This window comes from Anser brachyrhynchus (genome assembly GCF_964034855.1).
Source record: "Anser brachyrhynchus genome assembly, chromosome: 2".
NCBI classification, from domain to species: Eukaryota; Metazoa; Chordata; class Aves; order Anseriformes; family Anatidae; genus Anser; species Anser brachyrhynchus.
In genome coordinates this window covers 32,635,939-32,660,983 of record NC_137695.1, presented here as the reverse complement: position 1 = coordinate 32,660,983, position 25,045 = coordinate 32,635,939, and the positions used below count along the sequence as shown (strand labels likewise).

General features: G+C 39.8%; 1 protein-coding gene across 12 annotated transcripts in view; it reads right to left on the bottom strand.

Annotated features, from left to right (window-relative positions):
- HDAC9 (histone deacetylase 9) overlaps positions 1–25,045 on the bottom strand; it is a 480,503-nt gene that overhangs the window by 266,468 nt on the left and 188,990 nt on the right. For 4 of the 12 annotated variants that reach the window (XM_080581236.1, XM_080581237.1, XM_080581238.1 and 1 more), the window contains exon 1: positions 19,399–19,734. The exons of 2 other annotated variants lie outside the window; for them this stretch is intronic. In XM_080581236.1, coding sequence (XP_080437362.1) covers positions 19,399–19,504 — 106 coding nt within the window. In that variant the 5' untranslated portion in view covers positions 19,505–19,734. Of the gene's footprint in view, positions 1–19,274; positions 19,299–19,398; positions 20,109–25,045 lie in introns of those variants that run through there. 6 more of the 12 variants (XM_080581240.1, XM_080581231.1, XM_080581232.1 and 3 more) reach the window with 5 other exon arrangements.

Here is a 25,045-nt window from a genome sequence, read left to right as displayed (position 1 = left end):
TGGAGAGAGGCTGACAGTAAATCATCTTCTCATGACTGTTTGGAAGTTTTCATCAACAGACTCCCAGGAGAACATTTCAGCTTCCTCTTCCTCCTTTCCTCCCTTCCTCATCCATCCCACATAAGAATTATCTGTTCATTACAGATCTCTTCAGGTTATTGGAGTCAGCTGGAGAGATATTATACTTAAGCTGCCACGTTCCTAAGCTGCTGCCCCAACTTAAGAAGGCACCATGAAGTGCTATTAAGAGACTGGAACTCTGGTAGTTTCAGGGTTCTTGTAGAAAGACTCGGAGATACCATGGTCACCCCCAAAAACACTAGAAAGGACAGGATCCTGTTATCCTGAGGTAGCAGGTTTGGAACAAGCCTGTGGTCGTTACATACCTTCGAAGAAATTGTAATGAAAGTGGAAAGTGTTCCCCAAATGGTAAATCATAATAAATGCTTTCTTTACTTTAAATAACCTCGAGGTGTTCCCTAGAACAACTATATGATTTATAACCACCTGAACAAGTGGCTTAATTCTGCCATATCCTTAGTTCTCAATTCCACAATCTTTATAACCTGGAAAAACACTTTTTGGGTGCTTTTACTGCTATTGCCAGCTAATCATGGAGCCAAAGGAAAAATATCCATAAATGTTTTAATAATATATCAAAAATTAATCCAAAACAATGGAAAACATGGTAATGATTAAAGAGGGATAATATTTGTTTCCAGGATTTTTCTGAAATTGTTAAAAGTGAACCAATAAAATAATGGCTTGCATGTTGCAGAAAAGCCACTGGAAAGAAAGACAGTTCAACAAGAACTGATAGCATTTCTTAGAAATATTACCCTATGCACTTGTTTTGTATCAGTCACTCTCAACAATTCTTACCTAAACAGGCTCTAGCAAAATTCAAAGCAATGATACATTGGAAGAAAATGTTACAACTCCCAGAAACCATATATAACATTTTGATGAAGCACAGCAGAAGGCTCAGCTAATTATTCCTTGCCTGTAGTAAAGCTCACTTCACCCTGTATAAAGATAATGTTTTTTTTAAAAGATGAAGTCAACATTTTTTATATTAACTGACTAGGGTAATAGAATTCTACTCACACTGCAATGTTAAGACCTCATGTTCTGCATTAAATAATAGTACTATACAATGTAAGCATGCTAAAGCCTCAAACCCTTACCTGTTTAAAGAGGGCACCAAGAATTCATGGACACTTGGTATTTTGTACACTCTGGTTCCCATCCATAGCACAGTAACAGCAACCCCCACACAAGGTGCCATGTGCGTATAAGAATATTTAAGGAGAATAATAAATAAATGTGGAAAATGATCTAATAAATGTTCGTAGCACATCACACTAGTCTGAAAATCTCAAAGGCTGTTTACAAATAAACCATCATTTTGACCATGGCTACAATAACTATTATATTCTAATCAACAAAAATGGGGCTTTCATTCACAAAGAAAAACAATACACTGATAAACTCAGCTGTAAGAATGAAATTGATGCTGAAAGGAAAGACTTATCAGTTCTTTCCTGTTAACAGATGTCTAAAAATAAAGCGTAACAGATGTAATTTGTGGCATGCAGTAATCTTGCCACCTTGCTGTCCTAAAATGCTTTTTCTCTTGGCTGTTGAAAAGTTCAGACAATATGATTCCAGGTAACTGACAGTTCATCCATCCAATTTAAGGCCTCATATAAACTTGTATCCTAAGCAATTAAATTCATTCACCTACAAGTTCTTTGTATCCATGAAACTAGAAATTAATTTCTTCTCCATACAGAGGTACTTCCTCAAAATATATGCTTCTGGTTAAAGGTTATTTCTACAAAGCCCTTTCAAAGATCGAAACCAGTTTAAGATGACAATGAACATCCAACCAAGTCAGCAATGCCACTAGGAAAATTCCTGTGAAAAAGGAAAAAATTACGAATAAATTTATATTATTTTGAGTTTTACATATGTTATTACTCCTACAGGTTACAAACAGATTTCTACACAATTTGTAAGTGTTAATATAGTATCTAAAACAACATACACCAAATTGCTGAAAGTTGCTGTTGAACTGATGGCACGTATAGCAGATCTTACAAAAGCTGTTCCATTTTGAGTTGCAACTGAGATCAAGGCGCATTTAAGGAAGAAGTTCTCGGTACTTGGGACTTCTGTTCTCTGTTCAAGCAAAGATCTGGTGACATTTTCAATGAGAGCAGAAAGTATGTGACTTCATCATTTTATTATAGTATTAAAATCATTCTTAGCATATAATCATTACAAACTCTTTATACAGTCTTTTAATTTAACCTAATTATTTAAAGGCACCTTTTCTTGACCAGACATTTTCAGAATCAGTCAACCAAAGGTTTTCTATACAATAGCCTTGTGGAGTGAGTTCATGTATAATACATACCATTTCAGATTGATGAAGAATTTATGGGTCTCTAAACATGCAGTAGTAACTAGGCATAACTACTTTATTCATAACTTTATTTATCAAGAATTTATTTACAGACTCAAAAAAATGAATAAACTATGGCTCTTTCCCCACAGTGAGCCTGGGGTTCTTCCCAATGGCATGAGCACAGCGTAGTAATAAAGCAGGGACAAACCTTTCATTTACTTCGCTGCTTACCTGTGGCAAGGTAACTTCAGCAGCAGGGAGCTCAGCTTAGCCTAACTACCTATCTAATTTCCTTACTTCTCAAGCAGAAATAGCTGCAGTGTAGACATAGGTGCCAAAAGAAATGTGTAAGAGTATGGCGCACAGGCTCCAGGCTCAGCCATGCATGCCAGCCCTGAGGTCTCAGTTCTACAGATAAAATATTTTCTGAAAGACTGAAAAAAACATCCCCATGTGATTTTGTTCTTTCTAGAATAAGTAAGAATAATATTAAATTTTATACTTTCCTTTTCAAGTTAGTAGAAGTACATAAACCTTCACACATGCACATTTGCTTTTGGCCTATGTTCAAGCAAATGAAATTTTAAATCAGAGGGTAACTTTTTCCTGAATATTTTTCTGTACATAAAGACAGGCAATTGAAAAAAGATGGCAGTTTAATCCCAGGCTTGACCAGCAGCCAGCGGCCATAACCTAAGAGCATTAATTTCGGAAAAGCAATCATTTTTTTAGATTTTTTGACCAGCTGGTATCTATTCATATCCCTGTGAATAATTGATCAACATCCTTCATTATTTAGAGACAGTCACAAAATGAAGTGGGCTGGAACTCATCCCCAACTACTGGACAGATAGCCTTTCTGTATATCGTATCAAGCAAACAAACATATATTAAAGGAGTCTGCTAGAAAGCTGAAAGTGACTGTTACCAGTATAACTGGGAGCTGTTTTTATTTTGTGATAGCAAATCATCCAGTATGAATGAATTCTACAAACTATGTAGATAGACGAAATGCAAGTAGGACTTTTGTTTATTTGTTTGTTTGGTTGGTTTGTTTTCCAAATTATACATGCTTTTCTAAACTCTTTGGATTTTCTTAGCTAGCAATTTCCCCCCTACAAGGACAGGTTTCATTGCACCAAGGCAGTGTCCACGCTTCACAAAGGTGTTACGATGAACTCTATAGCTTTGCATGAATAGAAAAAGAATATGAGAAAAATACCAATAGAAATAAAAATTAAGAAAAAATTTGACTTGCTCTTCTTTAACTTTGGGAAAGGTCAATATGAAAAAAGGATACTGTCAGTCAAGAAGGTGAAATGAATAAACAAAGTGATAAGGACTTTTAAGGCAGATGTCTCTTGGCAGAAGAACACATGAAAATATTTATGGACAGCTCATTCAAAATAAAACAAACATTAAGCACTGAGATGTGCCACTATGCATGCCAACTTCTCATCTTAGTCCATTTTCACTTATTGAAAATTTGATGGGCTGCAGATTTTTTTTTATTCTTTGATCTGAAAAGTCATGGTAAACATGCAAGTACCGTATTAATATCCTTGGGAAATTAACAGTTAGTTTTCTTAATTAAATTTAGCCAACTTGAATTTCCAGTATGCCCGAAGGTTTTCTTTTTTCTTTTAATGCATATGCACCTCATACCTAACAGAAATAAATTTTACACGTGTATGACACCCTCCAAGCCAAAGAATCCCAAGCTAGATTATAAACATTTTCATTTTATTTCCTCAGTGATGGCAGGAGTACATTTGTGTGTATATGGACCACTGTATAGCCACTAGGATGTTCAACATCCTCAGCCTTTTCTGCCAATGTAAAGTTGCACAATTCAGGGAATCTCAAGAACAGCCATCAGTAAACTTTGGTATATGCTATATGGGTCATCCCCAAAAGAAACACGAGAAAGCCCTTCTATAGCACATGAGACACAACCTTCCCAGCTTAGAGGAAAACAGATGAAGAGGTGACAGAGGAAAAGACTGTGGTGAGCCCCGTGAAGAAAGAGAGAATACGAAATGCTGTGCTTTATATAGGATGCAAGCATACAGCTCTATACATGAAGTTTACATAAATTAAACCAGAACTCGCATTTCCTAGCAGTCGAATCTCCTAAAGGCTGGAGCTTTCCCAAACTGCATTTGTTTCATCTGAGTGAAATTAGCAGTACCCAGAAAACTGTCAATATTTTGACATCGAGATGTAAGATTTGAAGACAGTGGAGTGAAATGAGGCAAATTACTCCAGGAGGTAGCCACGGATGATAGGCAGTTACTGCTGATTTTCAAAGCTACAACCAGCTCTCTTCTAAGAGCTTATCTCAAATCCAGGGGGGGCAGAGGTATCCAGTCTATCTAACAGCACATCACCAGGCCTGCCCGCCATGTGGGGCACTCCTTTTCCAAAGGGTGGCCACTGAGTGGAAAAAGATATTCTTCCAGTGTTGCCATCTGACAGAAGAGGAAATGTGGTTTAGAGAGTGCAGCCAAGAAGGGATGAAAAAAGAGGTGGCAAGCATGAAATCAAATTCCTACCCCTGTTGCCTTCCACCATACAGTACTTTATTTTTTTTTTTCTCTATTACCCACATGATATAATATTATCAACTATTTCATTAAGACAGAGATTTTTAAAAGCTGAGAAAACTTACAGCCAGGGCCCATAGAAAAAAGAGTAGGCAAAAGAACTAAGTATTAACTAAACATGGTGAAAATGGCTGAGAGATTAAAGGCCTGTGCTCTGAGCTATTAAACAGTGGATCCAATCCACTACTAGTTAGAAATCTCAGGCTCAGGTGTGTCCAAAAGCCTCTAATTCAAGGGTAGATCCTGCCTGACTTAACAGCAGTGGAGAGTTGTGATGAGGCTAAGTGTAAAGCTACTGAGCATGAAATCTTGGGCAGAAATGAACATTAATTATGTTCCTTTCCCTATATAAATAGACATACACTCCTTGAAGCAACACAACAGAAACAGTTCTACATGATCTAGTCAATGGTAACTGGAACGTATTTATTATGGATATAGATTACTACAACTAAAGCCAAAAGAAAGTCCCTAAAAACTGCCACTGAGCAATGAATTACACATTAGACAAGGCAAGACAACACAGTTGTATTGCTTCCATGCTGCAACATTCGCATTGGCATAATGCAACATTTTGTCATACTGCTTTCATGACCCCTAAGAAGCACAAGAACACTTAAAAAGTCATTCATCTACTGAATGATCAAGTAAGTGGTATGTTGTTTGTAAACGTCCAAACATGTCTGTACAGTTTTCCACCTTTTCTCAGGTGATTCCTCCCTCTATCTCAACACTCAAATGATGTATCATACACCACTTCTTTAAAGAACCCTGTGGTCTTCCAGACCCTCTCTGTGGATCGGATGGAGTGGTGCAATTTTAAATTGCAAAGTGAAGTTTCCAGAATTAGGAAGCTCCATGGACACTGAGTTAAAAAAAAGAACAATGTAAAGCACGCACTGTAACGACCTGAACTGGAACTGCTATTGTCCAGAGAGGTCTACAGCTGGGGTGGTTGCCACACCGATGTCGAGCTGACCTGCATCAGTTCTCTCTCCTTTTCCTTCTGTCATGGCCATATGTACTAGGGTTCAATTTAAAGCAGGCTAGCATTCCACCTACGTAAGTCTTTTCATTCTAGTGAAATCAGCAGTGCACAGCAGACTGCCAGTTTTCTGATATCAACATGTAAGATTCAAAAGCTACAACCACATCTGGGGACTGAATAGAGAAGGACTTCTTTCTTCTTACTAGAACAAATAATAGCAGATGACCACAATTTGGATTAAAACAACATCATTTTCTAATCCCACTATGAAATGAGGTTATGACTGATCAGCTATACTTGACTAATAGTGCTATTTTTTACCCTTTATCTGGTTAAAGCTGCACAATAATCTTGGAAGGAATGTTGTATACATGCTGTCTTCATGGGAAATTAATATGGTTCATGAAATGTGGGTGTTATAAAACATAACAGGTAAGAAAAAAAGATGTTTGCATCACTAAGTATAACCCTGTGAATTTTGTAACATGACTCCATCACGACTCCATCTACGAGCAATTTTAATCTGTAGCCAAATAGCTGTAGTTGGTGCTTTAGGTACTGCTTCAGCCTCCTACCTTAGTTATTTATGTCTCTGCTCTCAACAGCTCTTACTGCTAGAAAAAAGTTCTAACATCTAACCTAAACTTTTCTATTCTTCGCTTCAGGCTATTATTCCATGTTTTACCATCTTTTGAGAACAAATAATTCCCTTCCTTCATTTATATTGTTACCTTGAAGTTATTTATAGCCTGTGCCCATGTCCCTCGAGCTCTCTCTGTTATAGACTATAAATATAGCTCCCTTAATCCCTCCTCATATGTTTTATCCTCCAGTATTTGTATGAGATTTGTAACCTTTATATTTTTTCTTCACTTTAAACTTTTTGGACCACAACTACACACAGTATTGCAAATAAGTGGTGAAACAAATGCACTTTGTTCGTTGTAAATATGATCTCCTTATACCACTGTAATTGTGAACACGTTAGCCAAGGTTGAAATGCATATGCTATTGTAATTGCTTTCATCTCTTGATATTTTTAAAACAAGTTGTTTTGAATTTAAAATTTCTAATGTTTTGTCTGAGCTTACTGATTAATCTCACAAAAGATCTAGCAAAAATTATTTTAGCCAAACAAGAGTAATGTATATAATTTAAAAAGAAGAAAGGGAAAGGGATATTCTTTCCCCAAATGTTCTCTCAGAAACTATATCCTCTGTTAACAGCAACAGCTGAGCCAATTTTTGTTTAAATTTTAATCTCACAGACATTTAGGGAACAAATCAAGACTGATGCAAACTGACTTTGTAAGATGCAGTTACGAGCTTTGAATTTTAATTGCATGCATATTTTGAGACAAGAAAGCAAAACAAATTCTTTCAAAGGGTTAACAAAACGGGGACTAAAAACGGGCCTGCACTTCAGCAGGGCTGTGACACTTTGTACCAGGCAAGGATCTGTTCCACAGACTGAACTGGACTTTCAGGATGTTCTTCACAAGGTGCCTCACAGGAGTTTGTGCTGGGCCTTGCACGAAGTTACAAGAATTCAATCACTGATCAGAACCAGTTTTAAAGATAAAAATCAGAGGGGAAAAAAATATTCTTTTTGAATTAGGAGAAGGTTGATAGTGCAGTGACGTAACAGTAATTGCTCTTTTAATAGAGGTCTGGAAAGAAGAATAATGGAAAGAAGATTGATTGGGTTAAAACTACAGATGAAACAAATCTCTTTAGGATATTTCATGGAAGGCCCTGAGGAATGCCAGAGGTCCTCATAAACGTTTGTGATTGGGAAGCAAAATAAAAGAGTTCATTCATTTTTTTGGATGTGCACGGCAATTTCTTTTGGGAGGAATGAGTGGAATATACCTTAGAACTGCTTTATTAACCTTAATATAAACTTAAAAACAGATGGTTGTCATTGTAGACAGCTGAGTGACAACATGCAGTCAATGTAATCAACACTCAAAACTGAAAATAGGAAGCACAGAAAGTAGGATAAAAGTAAGTTTTCATATTCCTCAATGAGGCTTTGTCATCAGGAATATTCCAGTTTGGCTATCCTATCTCAAAGGGAGCCATGTCAGAAACAGGAAAAGGCTAATTGGATTTAAGATGATTAAGAGCTTGGAAAGACTTCCCTAAGAAGAAAGAGTCTGATTTGCAGTTCTATGCTTTTTTTTTTTTTTTTTTTTGCATGGAACACATACTATTTATATCCACTTTAGCATCCATCCATCTGTATTGAAACAGGAAAACCATATTATAAATGAGAATATTTGCATAACTATGGGCCTTCTGGGGAGCGCAAGTAAGGGTTATATAATGCCAAAGTAGACTTAGTGAAGAAACGTAGAATTAATCTATATAGCCTTTTTCTTTTGCAAAAAGTAGCTATTGTCTTCTGGGTAGACTTTATAATTGCATTCATAATCATGAAGTTCAGACACCTGAAAACGTGATCCATAAAGAAAGCTGAATTTTCTTCTCTCTACTGGTATTTTGGACAATCAATTCTAATGCCAAGTTCTGTCAGCTGGACACAGCACATTATCTCCTACATAAATGTTACTAAGCAATATTTCTGGGTTAAAATTCTGTCCCGCCTGCAACACAATCTGTGGCTGTCCCCAGTTCAGGGGCACAGACCTTCAGAGCGACAGCAATGAGAATCCCTCCGCTTTCAGATCGTGTGCTTTGCGTGTGACTGCGAAGATCACAACCGTTTTGAAGAGTTCTGATCCAAAAGATGCATGCACACTGTGCAGCTGGGCTACAAACAGCCCAGTGCCAGGCCTGAGAACCCAACTGTGCATCAAACGCAACATTATACTCAGTAAGAGATGAACAGTAAGAACTGCAACAATTATAAGGTTCTTTTGTACTAAGTTCGCTAGAACATCACCATCAGTTAGAGATATGGTATGGTTTTGGTTTACAGAGATCCTGGTATCAAATGCCAAGTACGCAGCAACCAGGGAACAGCATCAAAAGAAAGCAATTTTTCCTCCCATAGCTTGAATTCTACTGATTTCCAGGTTGTCTTGGAAGGATAAGTGCATACAGGAGCATTCTTGGGTTACAAAAATAAGGGAGGATAGGGAGGATTACAGTTGGAGAATGTCTGGCAAAACATTTTCTCCTCAGAGGGAGGATTAAAAAAAGAATGAAGCAGAAATTGCATGCAAGAGCCATGTAGGCTTTCCTGGAGGAAGCTGTTTACATGGCACCGCAGCCGAGCTGATGCAGTTTGGGGGTGCAGATGGCCTCCATAATACTCCATCTTGGTGCAGGTTGCTCAAGTCAGCACAGATGTCATTTTCTACTTAATTCTTAGCAATGCAGGGCATTTTTCTTTCATGCTAACATATGAAATGTGCCCTATAGATGAGGAGAGGTAATTACAGACTGCTTTACAGGGACAGTATTAACATACATTCCACTCAATGACAAAGTGCTATGTAGTTAACCAGAGCTTAACAAGGTGTTAATTGGGCGTGAAATGTTAGCCCCTGTCCTTTAAATGTTGAGAGGAGCGAGGGGCTTATTTGCCGGGCACTTAAGACTTCTCAGGCAGCAGTTTCACATGGAAGTACAGCTGAAGTCCAGAGAAACAGTTCTTGCCTTCCTTCCTCCCCCGATGGCCCCTCCAGCCCCAAGGATGGCCCTCTCCTTCCCCACAGCCAAGCAGACCCCCTAGCTCCTAGCCACTGCCAGAACAAAACCACCAGCAGTAATTCCTCGAGGGAATAACAAAAATGGGACCTTCAGAAGGAGCTCCTGACGTCTTTGGGACTACACGGTGCTGCTGCAGACCTCTGGACACCTGCAGCTGGAGAATGGCAGACAGCTTACGAGGTCTGTGGGGTGCGAGTCCCCCCCCTGTGGGCTGCTAGGTGTGCAGGGCGAGGCGAAGCACTGCCTGAGGCACTCATTTGAGCTCACATGAGATGACCTGTGGAACTCAAGAGTTCCTAAAATTTTTGTCAAATTTTAATGTAGCCATATGTCTAAAATGTTCCCAGTGATGGAGGAGGGAGTAGGACTGGTGGTAAGCCTATGTACATCTTATGTAATTGTATATGCATATCAGTGACAGGAGAGAGGCACTCTCTTACACAAGTTTTCGGAAGTATAGCCTAAGGGTATTTTTTTTTCAAATAATATTCCCATTTCTAACCATTTATTTTCTGAACAAAATAGTTGTGTCAGTATTAGCATCCTTATTCATTCACAGCATTAATGTTACTTAATTCAGCTACATTAGTATTCCTTGCTTACTTCTTTGCCTATAGCCCTTTGATGTGGTCATTTGTAATTTCCCTTCTTTCCCTAGTAAGTTCTCCAGCTGCCCCATTATCACTCTGCATGTATTGGCATGAGAGGGTAAAATAAAATAAAATAGCACAAAACTCAGAAATCTGCCTACAATGGTGATTTATTGCAAAGCTCTGGTGAGATCGCTCTGCACGTTCTCTAGGAAAGCTGAGCTATATTCGGGGGGGTGGGAGCTAGGATGGTGAGGTGGAGCAGAATTTGTAGCATGTGCATAAACAGTGTCCCACACCTCTCCCTCTCCCGAACAATTTACTTATTCTCAGACCAAAAAACCAGAAGAATAGTCTTTATGATGGTTTGGAAAATCCCTGAATACCAGCCTACTGTGTGCTTATATACAAGAGTAAAGCGCTCTTAAGTTGTTGTTAACAACTGGAAAAACAGTTTTATGGAAATGTCTCTCATTTCTATTAAAGTTCATTGTTTTCTTAACTGTTTTTAATTTTTTTTTCTACTGGTTTCATTGATAGTGCCAGTGCTTCAGTGCTTCATTCCCCCCTCATTTCCTCATTTCTTCCTCCTACATAGCTCCCTTACATCTCCATTCTTTCTCCAGCCTCCCTCACAACCGCATTTTAATATAGGAAGTGCTTGTATAGCTAATGTCTGCACTGCTGCTCTATTTATAACATTCTTTAAAATTTCCTTCAAATCACTTTCCTTTCTGCCAATCCTTCCCTCATGCAACTTGAAGAAACACAGGCAATCAAGAGGAACTCCTTCTATGATAACTGATAATAGTATCAATTCTTCAAAGAAACAATAGAACAAAACTTTGCTCTTCTTCTGAAACAGATCCTGCAGGAAAATCAGTGACAGCAAATAAAAGGATGCCAGCTTTCTGACGTGTGCGTGGGAACAAGCAGATCTATCTTCTGAGCCCAGAACGTTGTTGAGCATATGCACAACACGGGCTGGTGAGCATCTACTGGACTCCCAAGGTGAAGTGCTCTCCTGAATTTAGGTTCCCACCAGATTTCAGCAGCTGCTGTGCAAGGATTTTTAGGATGAGAATTTTAAAGCATCTATGGAATTTCTATACAGTCCTTTAACAAGATATATCTACATGTAAAAGCAGGTATGTTCATATAAACACAAATAATTTTACAATGTTTTGTACCTCAAAATACTAACTTTGCCACTATTTATTTCAGCAATAAATCCCCCCAAAGTAGGGATTTTATTTCATGTTCCTTGGTGAGATTGCCAGATGCGCATTCTTTTATGCATTTTATAACTTCAATGTCAGATTCAAATCAGAATATCAAAAAGTTGAAAGTCCAGGAGTTACCTCTTTTGTATCCATAAGGGAAAAAAAAGAAAAAGAGAAGGCTTGGGAAAAATACACATTCTTCAGTAAAGATGTTGGTTTAGAGATCAAGCAAGTTGATGAAGAGAACTAAGAATTTATGTTCTCCACGAGGAAGGGAGTTGTGAACAGGTAAATAAAAAGCCATTACTAATACATTTTACCACAGTCGCACAGGAGGAGCAAACACCAGAAAGAGTCTCCCTAGAAGATGAAGCGCTAGCAGCCTGTGTTCCCTGCTTCCCCTCACATTGTTACTCTGCAACGCCAACAGGGTGGTGGCCTTGGGCACCAAGGCAGAAAAAGGAAATTTGGATTAAGAACAGAACAATGGGAGGAAATTATTAAATTAACATTAAGCTTTCTCTTTATTCCATTCCAGACTTCATAGAAATTGAATAGCTGTTATTCCTCCCTCTGGCACACATACCTTCAACCACAGGGATCACGAAAGAGGACAATAATCTCTGATTGTAAAAACGTGATTTATAAAATTGGCATTTTAAAAGAATTCACTCCACCCTTTCTCTCATCTCTCTTTGATGACACTCAGTGCCATTACTAGAAGGAACGTGTTACCATTAGCACAGAGCATCCTGCATTTCAAGCACGTTCATCAACAAAGGGCTTGAATTCTTGGAGCTCTTGTCATGTTAGTACACTCCAGAAGCACAAAGGAGCTTACAACCAGGAGACACAAAACTTACAAAACAGATGTGTTGGCTGTGCTGATTACACTAAATGCCAAAGTACCTTTATAGTAACATATGGAACTGCAAGTCTGAAAAAAAAAAAAAATAAAAGAGTTGCTTATTATGTAATGGGAGAGCTAAACTAGCACCACACCATTCAACCACATAAAGGCTCTTACTGCCTTTGCAAACCTTCTGGCACCAGTGAGATTTTGAAACAGGACGGATTAACTGCCCTCTGATTACACCCAGAACATGCACAGAGGTAGAAACACACCGCTCATTTAGAGCGGAAAGATGCAGAAGAAAAGACGAAGTTCATCAGTTTATTGTAATCCATTAACATTTCGCTGTTTAACTGCCAGCTTCCTGAGCAACAACTGCACTCGGAGGCTGCACCAACACCCAGCTGAAGATCTGCCACTTTATTATTTTTGTTGCTTTTTATCAAACTGTCACCAAAAGCTCGCTCCTAGTTAAACGTACACAGACACAAAAATCCCAGTGAACGTCCTGAGGGGAGAATGTGCCCTACCGCGCTTTTGAATGGCAGCCCTGCTTTAGGATTAAGGTTTTCCAGTAAGCAGATATGTTTGTGAAGCAGCCATGAAGAATGGTTTGCTAAAAATGTGTCAATTTGCTGAAGCTTCCTGTTAGTTCTGTGAAATGCGCTTAGGAGGCTAATTAAACAGCAGGCATTGCTTTTAGGTAACAAAACGAGAAGGGTCCATTTTGGAGGAGCTGTGCGCCTATGTGACACGTTCGCGCTGAACATGGAGCTTGACGGTGCCAGTCCCTAAAAATAGATCCTGGATATCCTTGTTCTCATCGCCGACCACAAGCCCGTCCCCTCGGCGGCTGGGTGCGTGGAGCTGGCACCCCGCTCCCTCCTCCAGCAGAGACGGGCGTGCTACCCCGAGGTGCCTCTTTTTTAGCCGAAGTGGAGGAGATAAAAAGGATGTTGCATCTGCTGCACGCACACGTTTGAAACAATATCCTTGCCCCTTAGCAGGCAGTTATCGTGTTGTTTTGGCAGCAGGAAGGAATCTGTGGTTTTTCTTGAATGTTGCTCTTCTTTATTTAAACTACCAGAAATAAAGCAAAAATGACAGAATGCTCTGTCTATAAATAATCATTCCGGTGTACAGTTATATTAGGAGGTAACTCAGATGGCATGATAACGCCTAACAGGCTAATCTTAGACCTGTAATGCCAGAAGATGAAAATAACTAGGCTAAGAATAACTGACCCAGAGGAGTCAGGCTGTTGAAGAGATCCACTGAACAGGGCACTTTAGATTTTCATGCATTTAACAATAATATCTGCCAGCTAGTTTCCCTAGAATATTTTGGATTGTACCCACCGTATAACAACAAAACAGTACTTGGGAAAGGTTAAAATGCAATCGCACCTGAAACCTTGCCCACCTTCTACGCCAAACCCTGAAATTACCCTGCGTATACACATATGTGCAAATACACACAGGAGGAGTGAATGTTTGCAGACTAGCTAGCTCAGTGTTCTGCTTTCTCACAGCTCTTGCTTTCTCTGCAAAGACTGTGCAGAAAAAAGGGGCTGGGCAGTTGATATAGAAATAGAAGTCTGATGAAAGCTCTGGTAGTAGGAGCAGTTACAAGTGTTCCTCATATCCCAAACTAATCTTAATGAACTAAAGGGCTTCTATATGCAGTTTTACACAAGGAAAGACTCGATGAAACCATGTCCCTCTGAGCACAGTGTAAACCACTACATGTAAGAAAGCTGAACAGCTAAAAAAATAAACAGCTAACGTAAAAAACTCTTTCACAAGTAAATGATTAAGCTCAACAGACCAAGAGAGGGGAGCTGCTGTTCCAGTGCCAGTGCTAGTGAACCTTTGTATCACATGCAAAGTTTAATGATATCAGGAAAGAAGCTCAAATAGGTTTTAAAAACAATTGTAGAACAATTTTATTTACTTTCCAGAATTCGTAGCTTGCTATTCTTGTAACTCTTGTACTTTGAAATTCTTGTTTCAGTCCTTTTCCACAACCTATAAATGTATCTGCTAATGCAAAGTAAGATTGTCAGGTAATCATCACTTGATTCTAGAAGCTGGGACTTAAGGGAAAGAGTGGGGGGGAAGCAACACTACAGCATTAGGAAACACATAAAGTTGGCAACATTGGTCCGCATTCAACATTTTTCCAAGTAATGTAAAGCAGAAAAAGCAGCTTCATTCCATTTTACCACACTTTTCAAGTGAATTGATTAAAACCTTGTCCACCACCTGATGGAGTGAAGCCTACACCCCACGTCAGTACGACTGTCACTACACAAGGACTGCGGGTTGGCATTGCTCTTCTCGTTGTATTAATTAAGGCTAAGCCATGCTCTTCTACAATGATGAATTCAAATATTCAAGCTTCTATGAAGAACTAGCTCCTTTTCTGCCTCGCATATTTGAGAGGCGCTGAAAACAGTCTCTCCTGACTGCTGCTGCCTAGAACTTCCCTGAACCGAGCTGTTTCACACGCTGTTTTTTCATTACCCTGAAGAGAATCACAAAGTAAAAGATCTGCATATCCTCTGCTATTCTCACTCACTCCGAAGAGTTATTGCCTGAAATAACACACGCATAAGATTTTTTATTTTTTTTAATCCGTAAAAGTTCTCCTTACCTGATTCAAATATGCAAATATTCCAAGTTTTTCATGTCTGTCAGAGCAAGCCTTTATAGGAATTTGCTTTTTGCAATCTCTCCACAGGAACAGTTGAACAGATGAAAGTTTTGTTTGGACAGAAAAAAACAAATGGGACAACAAATATCAAAGAATATTCCCTGAAAGCAATGTAAATGCACACATACAAAGGTGTATGCATGGTCTTGCAGCCACACCACAGATACCACATATGAGATAAATTTTGTACATTTTACTGTGGGAAGACATCTAAAAAGGACCTGTCAGCCCACATATAACATGATGCATGTAGCACCAATTCTGTCACTTGTATTCAAGAGTCACAGCTGGAATTTCCTGATCAGTGCAGAGAATAAGATACTCTAACTACGTTCACTTACTACATTTGTGAAATCGCAGGTAATTTGCAAGCCTGTAGGTACACTAAGTCAATCAAATTAATCATTGCAAATCACTATATTCCCTTTAGAACAGTTTTGCTCTATATATCCCTGAGCCTGACAGGTATTATTTTCCTTACTTCACAGAAGGGGAAGCTGACGTAAGCAGGATTACGTAACTTGCTCAGGTCACCTGTCAATTCGGTGACAAGCCAAGGCTTTAAGCTCCAGATCTCCTTGAACTCTTGATTTTTTAACACTGCTGCTTTGGGCAGGAAGCAGAGCATGCCTTATCCAATAAAAGCTGAGGTGGAATTTAGGAAGGCCAGTGCAAGGGTATATGTCAAAATATGGCTAGCAAAGCAAATGTAGCAACCTTACCCTTTGGAAAAACAGCACAGTATACTTAACCACCAGAGGTTAATAATCTTGGCATTGCTTCTTAAAGTCACACAACTACAGATGCCATGGCTGGGTAGGTTGATTCCGCTTCTTCATAAAACTGAAGTCTACCTGATTAATGCAGTCCTGCGTTAGTTATTTATTTGCCACACATGAATGAATCTTCTTGCCATGAACTATGTTGCACCAAAGGCTTTTTTTCAAGGGGTATAGTTTGTTATTCATGTTGTGGTAGGATAAGAGGCCAGCTGAATGCTAGAGACCACTGTAGTATTTCACACACATGGAGGCTGAGACTTTTTGCGCAAAATAAAAGCAATAACATAGTTAAATGGTACCATCTAAATAAGAAACTTAAGACTCCAGATCTTTTTATTTTTTAATCTTGAAACTAAAATAATTGCAGTAGCAAATAAGAATGTATCAGCATCATTTTTGTAAATAACAATGAACCATACTTACTGGTGCATTTTAGAGCAACAGTACCATATGGGAGAATCTAGTTCAGCCTTCTCAAGATAGCTGAAACTGCTCTCTGCAGTAAGGTGTAGGTGTCTGCAAATTACACAGCTTCTTGAGTCAGTGCCGATCTAGATTGCTCCATTCATAATTAGACTTTTGATTGGTACCTATCCAGATCATCTCATTCATAGTATGATTTACAAGCAGGGATGGAGACAGACAGGCAAAGCAGTAATTGAGGGAATACCAGAAGAACTGCTTTCACATGACAGAAGTATTTCCTACACCTGCTATTGTCAGAAATTCCTTAGACAGTTTGCTTTGCAAATATGTATCCACTGCCCATTGAATCTGTCTTCTTTGGGGATGACTCCAGTCCACTTAAAATTAGAGTTGAATAATACAAGCCCGTTGCATCTGGAAACTAGCAAAGCTAAAGATCCATTGAGAGCTTAAGTTGTGCTTGTTCCAGGACTTCAAGAACATTAAGGGTGCATGCTTTAACTGTTCAGGGATCTGCTCTTTTCTTAAATATGTGCAACTTTTTAATACGTGCAATGCATGTAAGTGAAGATAACTTTAAAGTAAGTTGACAAAATTAAGGTGACTGATTTTAGCTACTCCAATCACTAGAGCACGTTGTTATAGCCTGCATAATCCTTTCTCTCCTATATGCAGCATAGACACAATACATAAAATGTTAACAGGCCTCATCCTGCAAGACCCTGAACTCAAAGGAACTGAAGGTAACTGACAGCAGCACCAGACTTTGTGGTTTCATGTGACATGAATTAAACTGCAGACTATGTACATAATATCAACTACTTGTGGTCTAGCTGTATATCTCAAAAGCCAACAGAAACACTGTAGAATATTTTGTGTTTTACAGAGTATGTATTTAAACATCTTTTACCTTGAAAACGTTCTTGACTACATTAAAAAAAAAAAAAAAAAAGCTCTATTCTATTTGGTGCTACAGAGGAAAATGTATACGTTATATGGACCTAAGATAATATCAGATGAGAATCAAATGTTACATGATATTCTTGTCTCCAGTGTAGAAAAGCAGAAAAACTTACAGTAAATTACCTTCTTTTCTTGTGTTTCAAATGAGAAAATTTCTATTACTCGAGAAACATTAGTAGTTGGTTACAAGGTACCATAGTGAGCTTCAAAAAAAAAAAAAAAAAAACAGGTTTTCATTTGTACACACAGGTAACTTTAACTTGACATAGTATATATAGTATTTAAAAAACAGAAGGGAGGGGGAAGTTGTCAGTCTAATCTCTGTGATCAATACAAGAGCACTGGACACCTGCTGAGCTGTTCAGGAAAAGCAATAATTCTTGAAGAATACATCAACACTGAAGTTTGCAGAACTACAACACTTTCAGAGAACATTCTGCTTTTATTCATTGTCTTTGCTAGAGTTTTCTTGATCATATTTGTAAACAATTCTTTCACCTGATTTCTGTCCTTGACAAAGAAACTGCAATCGATGTTCCAAATCTATTCTAGGAAGTTAAAGAAATAATAGCAAATTCTCTGAAAGATCCAAAAAGAAACAAACCAACCCAGCTGCTTTATAAAAGAAGAGAAAAAACACCAATCTTAAACATTACCAGTTGGAAGTCTCCATTCCCCTTAGGTACTCTCATTATTTTAACATGCACTTAATGCCTCTTCAATGTCTCATTTGCTCCTTCAGCCTGTCATTATTATGAGGTTTTATGACTTTCTGAATTGAAAAACACGAATCATAAGGTTAAGACACATCTAAATCTTTCCTAACAAGAAAGATATTGCCATTTGACACAATCTCTCACAATTTATTTTAATATCTGAAACCATAAGTCTGCTCTTCAGTTGTATGTAAGAAAGAAACACAAGTTTAAGTTCTTCTGTAAAGCAGGAAAAGAAACTGTTTTCAAAAACAAACAAACATGGACTCAACAGGTGTACCAAAACAGGGAATACCTGAAGAGATCTGTGGTATACACTCGTATTTGTGCTTAAAAGTGGGAAGCACTGACAAGTTCTGTTAAAAAAAAAAAAAAAAAGAGAGAGAGAGAGAGAGAGAGAGAGAAAGTGTGGATACACTAAGACTAAAGTACCTGTAAACAATTCACACTACAGTTTACTTACAGGTTCTCTATAAAGACAACTTTATGAATAACAAAGTGGGAAACCTATGACTGAAAAGACATAAAGCAACTAATATTGTACCTCAGCCCAATGAAAACAGAACTGTAACTCACAGAGTTAAAGAGAAAAGTTGCAAAAGTAACCTGAAATTTTGACTTTTTTAGACTGTCTAAAATGATGTTTCATCTGAACGGCTACAATTCTTCTGGATTAATTCATTTACAAGACACCACTTGCAGATCTCAAACACAGCTAACAAAAACTAGAAAATCAAGGGAGAGCTTCAAATACATGAAGAAATGTCCAATTTTCCATCAGAGCAGCTTTGAAAAACCTTCATTAAAAATACATCCAATTTACATTTCAGTGAGTCATTACCTCTGACTACCATTGTCAGGTTCCAAAATATTTTTAAAGTAACAAAATAAGCCATGCATATGGAAGAGACTGACTTGCTTTAGCATTCTTTTTAAAGTAACCCTGTAATGAAAGCAGAAGAGGATCGATATAAAAACCTCTTTGTGTGTAAACTTGAGAAAATGAAACTCACAAAAAGACGAAATTCTGTTTACAAAATCACATATGAAGAGAATTGCCTGTGACGGGCTCTAACTGCAGCCTCCTGATACGGTCTGTCTGATGAAACCTCTCTCTGTGAATAAGCCCATACCACAAGCCCCATTTTGCAGTCACACAACAAAACAAATGGAACAAAAAAGGAAATCCCAACTATATTTCAGTTGTTAGCATTTTGTTCTTGCTGGAAAGCAGCACACTGAAGGAGACAAACTCCCACAAAAGCAGCAGCTGGTATCTAACATACCGTGGTAGAGATAATTATTTAACAACAACTTACATAAAGCCCACAAAAAGAAAGTCAGCTCTTTACAGGAGGGGTGTTTTCTTGTTGTGACGGGCTGTCTTTTCTCGGTAAGCCACGGTGCGGGCAGGGGAGGCTGAGGTACTGAGCTGTCTCTTACCTGAGCTGATCATACTGTGCATTCTTTGCTGAGCCAAGAGCTGTTCGCGTCCAGAAACCCCATCTGAGGAAAAACACGATTCACTCTCGTAAATTGTCTGCAGCATATTCCAACCAGTCTGCACTTCAGCTACACGAGAGAGTCATCACTGCACTTGTACAGGGGCGTCAGGCACGACCCTCTGCCGTCCTACCTCCTCCAGCCAGGCTCGTCAGACAGCACACTTCGGTAATTAGCAATGTGTAAGCATTTGTACAAGTATCTACTAAGACAGAAAAGCCAAAATCCCCTTTACACAGCTGCGAGAGGGCAGGAAGCACACGCCGGACTGTGCACCCCTGAGTTTGAGCACTTGTGCTCTGGAAGCCAACAGCAGGTGGAAGAAGAAATGCAGAAGAAATATCTCGGTGCTTCAGGCTTTCTCGTGTGCGTGTGTACGTGTGTGTGTGTGTGTGTGTGTGCGCGGGGGGGAAGGCAGCCTCTCGCAAAGCACACCCGACGAGCACGTTTCCAGGGCCGCCGGCCGCACCGGGTTCAGCTCCAGCCACCCCACCGCCACGAGCGCCGCGGCCCCTCGGCCGCCCCTCGGCCCGGCTGGCGGAGTTGGCCGGGGCAGTGACAACTCATTTGCATTCAAATCAACAACAGCGTGGCCCAGCGGCGGCAGAAATAGAACAATGGCTGGCCTGAGCCAAAAATAGGTCAAGCGCGGCCGGGTGATTGGAGCCTGCATTAATGCGTTTAAAAATACCACAGCAAACACAGCTGTCCAGTCTCTGTCTTTCAAACTGCAATCCTCCCTCGTCCTCAAGCGTAATTAACCCTTTCCCGCTGCCAAGCCTATTCCTGTGACTAAAAGCCAGGGCGGGTGGGCGAGCGCCCAGGCAGCAGCGCTCCTCGCCCCCCGCCCTCCCCTCGCCCAGCAGCGCTGGGTGAGAAGCAAGCAAGCAAAAAAAAAAAAAAAAGAGAAAAAAGGCCTCTGTATCGCTTCCAAAACAACGCCGGGAGCTCTCGCTCGCAGCGTGGTTTCAGCCGCGCCCACGCACAGCAAGCCCGCGGTGCTATTTTTGCTGCCCGCTCCCCGGGCTCCGCGGCCCGCGGGCGGCCGGCGGCTTGGGCAGGCCGGAGGCGCAGGCCCGTGGTGATGGGGCAGCTGGGCCGCTGCTCGCGGCTATAAGCAGCCCTTCCATATTTAGCACGCCTGGTACAGCGCTTATAGCCCGGCACCAGTTGTGGCACAGCATATTCGACATGCCTGCCTACTGTGCAGCGTACTGAAACGTGGCTCGCGTTTATCTTCAGCGGCGTTAGGCAATTTGTACTGCGTCTCTCTCGGTTTGACGAGGCGATGTGGTTTCAGAACGGCAGCGTCTGACTGCAGATCAGAGCAAAGCACCATGCTGCTCTGTGTCCTGGCAGGCTTCATGCATGCTCTATTGAAGTTCATTTTTCATAAAGACATTTCAAAAGTTGCATAGCTTATTTGCTGGTTAATACACCCTCATGCAGGTATGGAAGGTTTCAGTTCACTGTTACCAGTGATACTTTACCTCCCTGGCATCCTGCTCTGTGATATGCTGTTTGCTACCCAGGTGACCAACGCCTGTCACTACCTACCCATACAACTCCCGCACCCTGGCCACACACGTGCCAAAATTTTGAGTCCCCTTCCCTGTCCTGGCCCTGGGGAGCTGACAGTGGCAACAGGAACAAGACTACTCACTGGGATCAGGAAGCCATTGCAAAGGTTGTCTCAGAGACTTATAGAGATCCACCAAATCCTGAACTACCCCAAGCACCTGTGCTAGAAGATGCAGGGATACTGCATAACACTTGAAGCTCAGTTCTGTCTTTTGGCCAAGAATTGGCTGTCTGCTGCTCAACTAACACAACAGATTGCAGTCAAGGGCAATGTATATATATTTTTAACTTGTCACAATTCTGCTATCAAAGATTCTCAATAGTAAGGTACTGTGACATCACTATATGACATTTGGAGATGTATGGCATCTGGGAGGTGCGCAGCTCATCTTCTCCCTTCATCCCAAACCTTTTCTTTCTCCATGTGCCAAACGATCTAGATCTGCTGAGGGCTGGGATCTGTTTCTTGGACAGATGGAGACTGCAGCAGCTGACAATGGGATTTTCCCTGTGGGATCCTTGAGTTGGTACCTAGCACTGCTCAACACCCCCCTCTCCTCATCTTTCCTCTTCACCCAGCTTACTACATACACAAGCGAACTTTCCTTTCCTTTACCACACTGTAAAGAGGAAGAGCACTGCCATACAAAAGGCAAAGAGGAGAGGAGTACTTCTGTGGAAGCAGGAAAGCTCTGCAGACAGCATAAACCCGGCTCTGCAAAGGGGCACTGACACAGGTAGGATGCTACAGTGCAAGCCAGAGGATGAGCAGCACACGTATCAGGTCATATTGACAGCTGGCAACTTGGTATCACGAACACTTAAAGTAATACTCGTAGCACTCTCAGGGTCAGTGCTAGGAAGTTATCTGGGATTCGGACTACTCAGTAACTGATGATTCCAGTTGGTCCCCAGAAGGGCTGGGTCTCTCTGCTTCATCCATGGTGCCCCAGGGGTTCCAGGTCCTGGTGGCTGCTCCCACAGAGCTCCAGGAGACCTGCTTAGACCCCTGCAACCCCATTTATGCTGGAGCCATTTCAGCCTCTAACAATGTTAGGAAGTGGATAATCTGAACTGAGAAGGCTGAAAAAGCAAATATTCTTTTATATCTTGAGAAAAAAAAAATATCAAAATGTTTTCTGGGAAATACAAGACACTTGCATAGTGCAGGGCAGAAGATGTCTAACAAGGGTGCAGGGGGAATCACCAGCAGAAACAGCAATCTTCCCTAACACAGAAGAAGCTTTTTATAGACAGAAGTAAATAAAAAAAAATGGAATTGCTTATGCCCTTGAGCCAACAAGAACATGACCCTGTTTAGTGATTCAATGCCTCAGAATAATCGAGTCTCGTATTACAGGGAAACACTGCAGGAATAAGTTAAAAACAGGTCATAACACAGAAAATTCTGGAGTGTGGGATCCTGGTATTAGGTACCCATATGCGTTTTTAAGTCCTTGTATATGTGTCTGCATTTTTTAAGACAGCATTCACAGCTCTGAATGATTTCAAATATTTCAGTGACTAAAAAAAAAAAAAAAAAAGGCAAACTATTTTCAAGAGTAGAAAATGTACATTCAGATGCTTATCTGCAAGCATTCTTAATTTTGGCATATGTATTTTAAAATAACAGAAAAATTATGCTGTTAGCTAATTCACAGACCATAATGACTACTGCATCATGTTTTATATTTGAGATTACATATAAAAATATATATATATAAATATTTTACTTATGACATCAGTCACCCCAAAGGTAGGGCATTTACAGTTCTTCCAACTTGGGATCTTATGGGCCTTCCTCAGAAAATCACTTTGGTACATGCTTAGCTTTAAAAGACTTGCATAAATCCATGCCTTTTCAACATAATATTTAAGCACATGCTTAAATTCTATGGATTGCAATAGAATTTAAACATGTAGTTAAACGCTTTGCTGAGTCAGCCCAGTCCCTAACTGTATGATCGTATGGTTTTAAATAGCTCCTTTAGAGTCCCACAGGGGAAGCAGAAAGGGTTCATGCCTGGAAAAAACCTGGGTTTTATTTTTTGAAGCTATGCATGTTATAAGGTGGCATTTTCATACAGGAACATGAGTTTTTTTGTTCCTTGTTTTTTCAAACACATTTCCTAAACTTGGAGAACTTTAATGACACTAGAGGTAAGAGTAAACTGTTGAAATGATTTAGCACTGCTGAGGTGACTCTAAATGCAATCAGCAACTTTATGGAAAATGTAAGGCATGTTAGTAGCACTAAGATCTCATTACAGGGGGTTCACAATGTGTTTCTCTTGTTTTCCTTCTGAGTTGCTAAAAACAAATAAATATAAGGAAATTAAACTGGGAAACAGCATTACTGAAACATTAAGACTGAGAAATTAAGTGCCCAAATTAGAAAGAGCTAAGATTTCTACTGCATTATTAACTCAGCACCATAATAATTAAGTAGCACTTTTCTGTTCCTACTTTCCTTGTTCAGTGCAAACAATATATTACTGTTTGTTTTTAGCATATCCCATTTATCACTTATGTTCTTCTGAAGCTTAGCCTTCATTAATATTAATACTGTACTTTCAACTTTGGCAGTTTTCTTACCTGTAAATGAATTCTTACATAGACTCTTCTGCCAGATTGCTTCATTGTATCATATAAATATTACATACAAATCAAATAAAAGGATGCTATTGAGTTTTTAGTTAAATGCTTAAGTTAGGATGCTGCAAGTCTTACAGGTGTCCCATACAACCTTCCTCCAGTCACTTTTTCATCAGGCCAGCATTCTGCGAAAAAGCATCAAGTAATACCATGCACCAATTTGAGACCAGTGCATAAACTAGTGGGAGCTAAATTAAGTTTGTGTAGGTAATATTAAATCTGGACTACAACAGTACTGAAGTTTTGGGTTCTAATCTCTGCAACCAAAACAGCTCCTAACTATGTTTTGTACATCTAATTACCAGGATAAAAATAAAAATAAAAAATGACCTATTGTAAAGAACAGATGCTTCTGCAGCCACAGTTCATTAGGTATCATAAGTACCATGTGAAACCCAAGCATCCAGCGTAAATTACTACAGCTTATGCTAGAGGATTAACTAGGTTAACGAACAGCAGAAGACTATTACCACAGAGCAGCAGATGGTTTGGGAGCAGAAAGAAACCAGGGGAGATGCTCAAGCACTCTGGGTTTGCTCCCTCCTGGACCACATTCCAGGCCCTGGGGGAGTAAAGATGGATGGCTCAATCCATGTGCTCTGGGTGGAAAGATGTAGTAGTGCAGGGCCATCTCCGCTTAGTTTTGTGTGCAGCAGCTTTTTGGCATTGCCTGTGCAGGGACACGTGCTGCTTTTTCTTCGCAGTACCCTGAAGCCACGTGATGGGCATTTTTCAACTGAGGAGAAAACTCTGGTTCTAAACACGTTTAAGCTCAATTGAAGCTTCAAAGGAATTTCCTGGGACAAAGAAAAGCATATCAATAGCTTCAGGGGATTTTGTGACAAACAATGGGAGGATAAAACTTCACAAAGTTTCGAGGATAAGAGTGCTGCACTAGGTAAATGAATGGGTCTCTATCTTCGCTTTATATGACAATACAGAGAGCTGCTCAGCTTTCTCATGTAAATGAGCTAAGGGCTTTTGGAACTAGCTCTCCTGGCTGCTGATTACTTACCACTTCGTTCTCCTCTGAAAATATGCCTTTCCGTTCACATAAATAAGTCTCCTGAAAATTAAGTCCTAGATTCAGGACAAGACCTCAGCAACACGTGCCTGATTATAAGCACAAGGCTAAAGTTAGGCACATGCTTAAGTGCTTCATAAATTCAAGGGTACTTTCCTGCACCAAAAAGCTCAAATAATTTAACATACACAGACAGAGATCAAGTAAACAAATAACATTTAGGATAGGAAATGCAGACACAGTTCAATTATTCTACTGACGCAGTTATTTAACAGGTTGGAACTAAAATCTAACTCTTTTGCAACAAGGCTGAGGTATATTGCATAT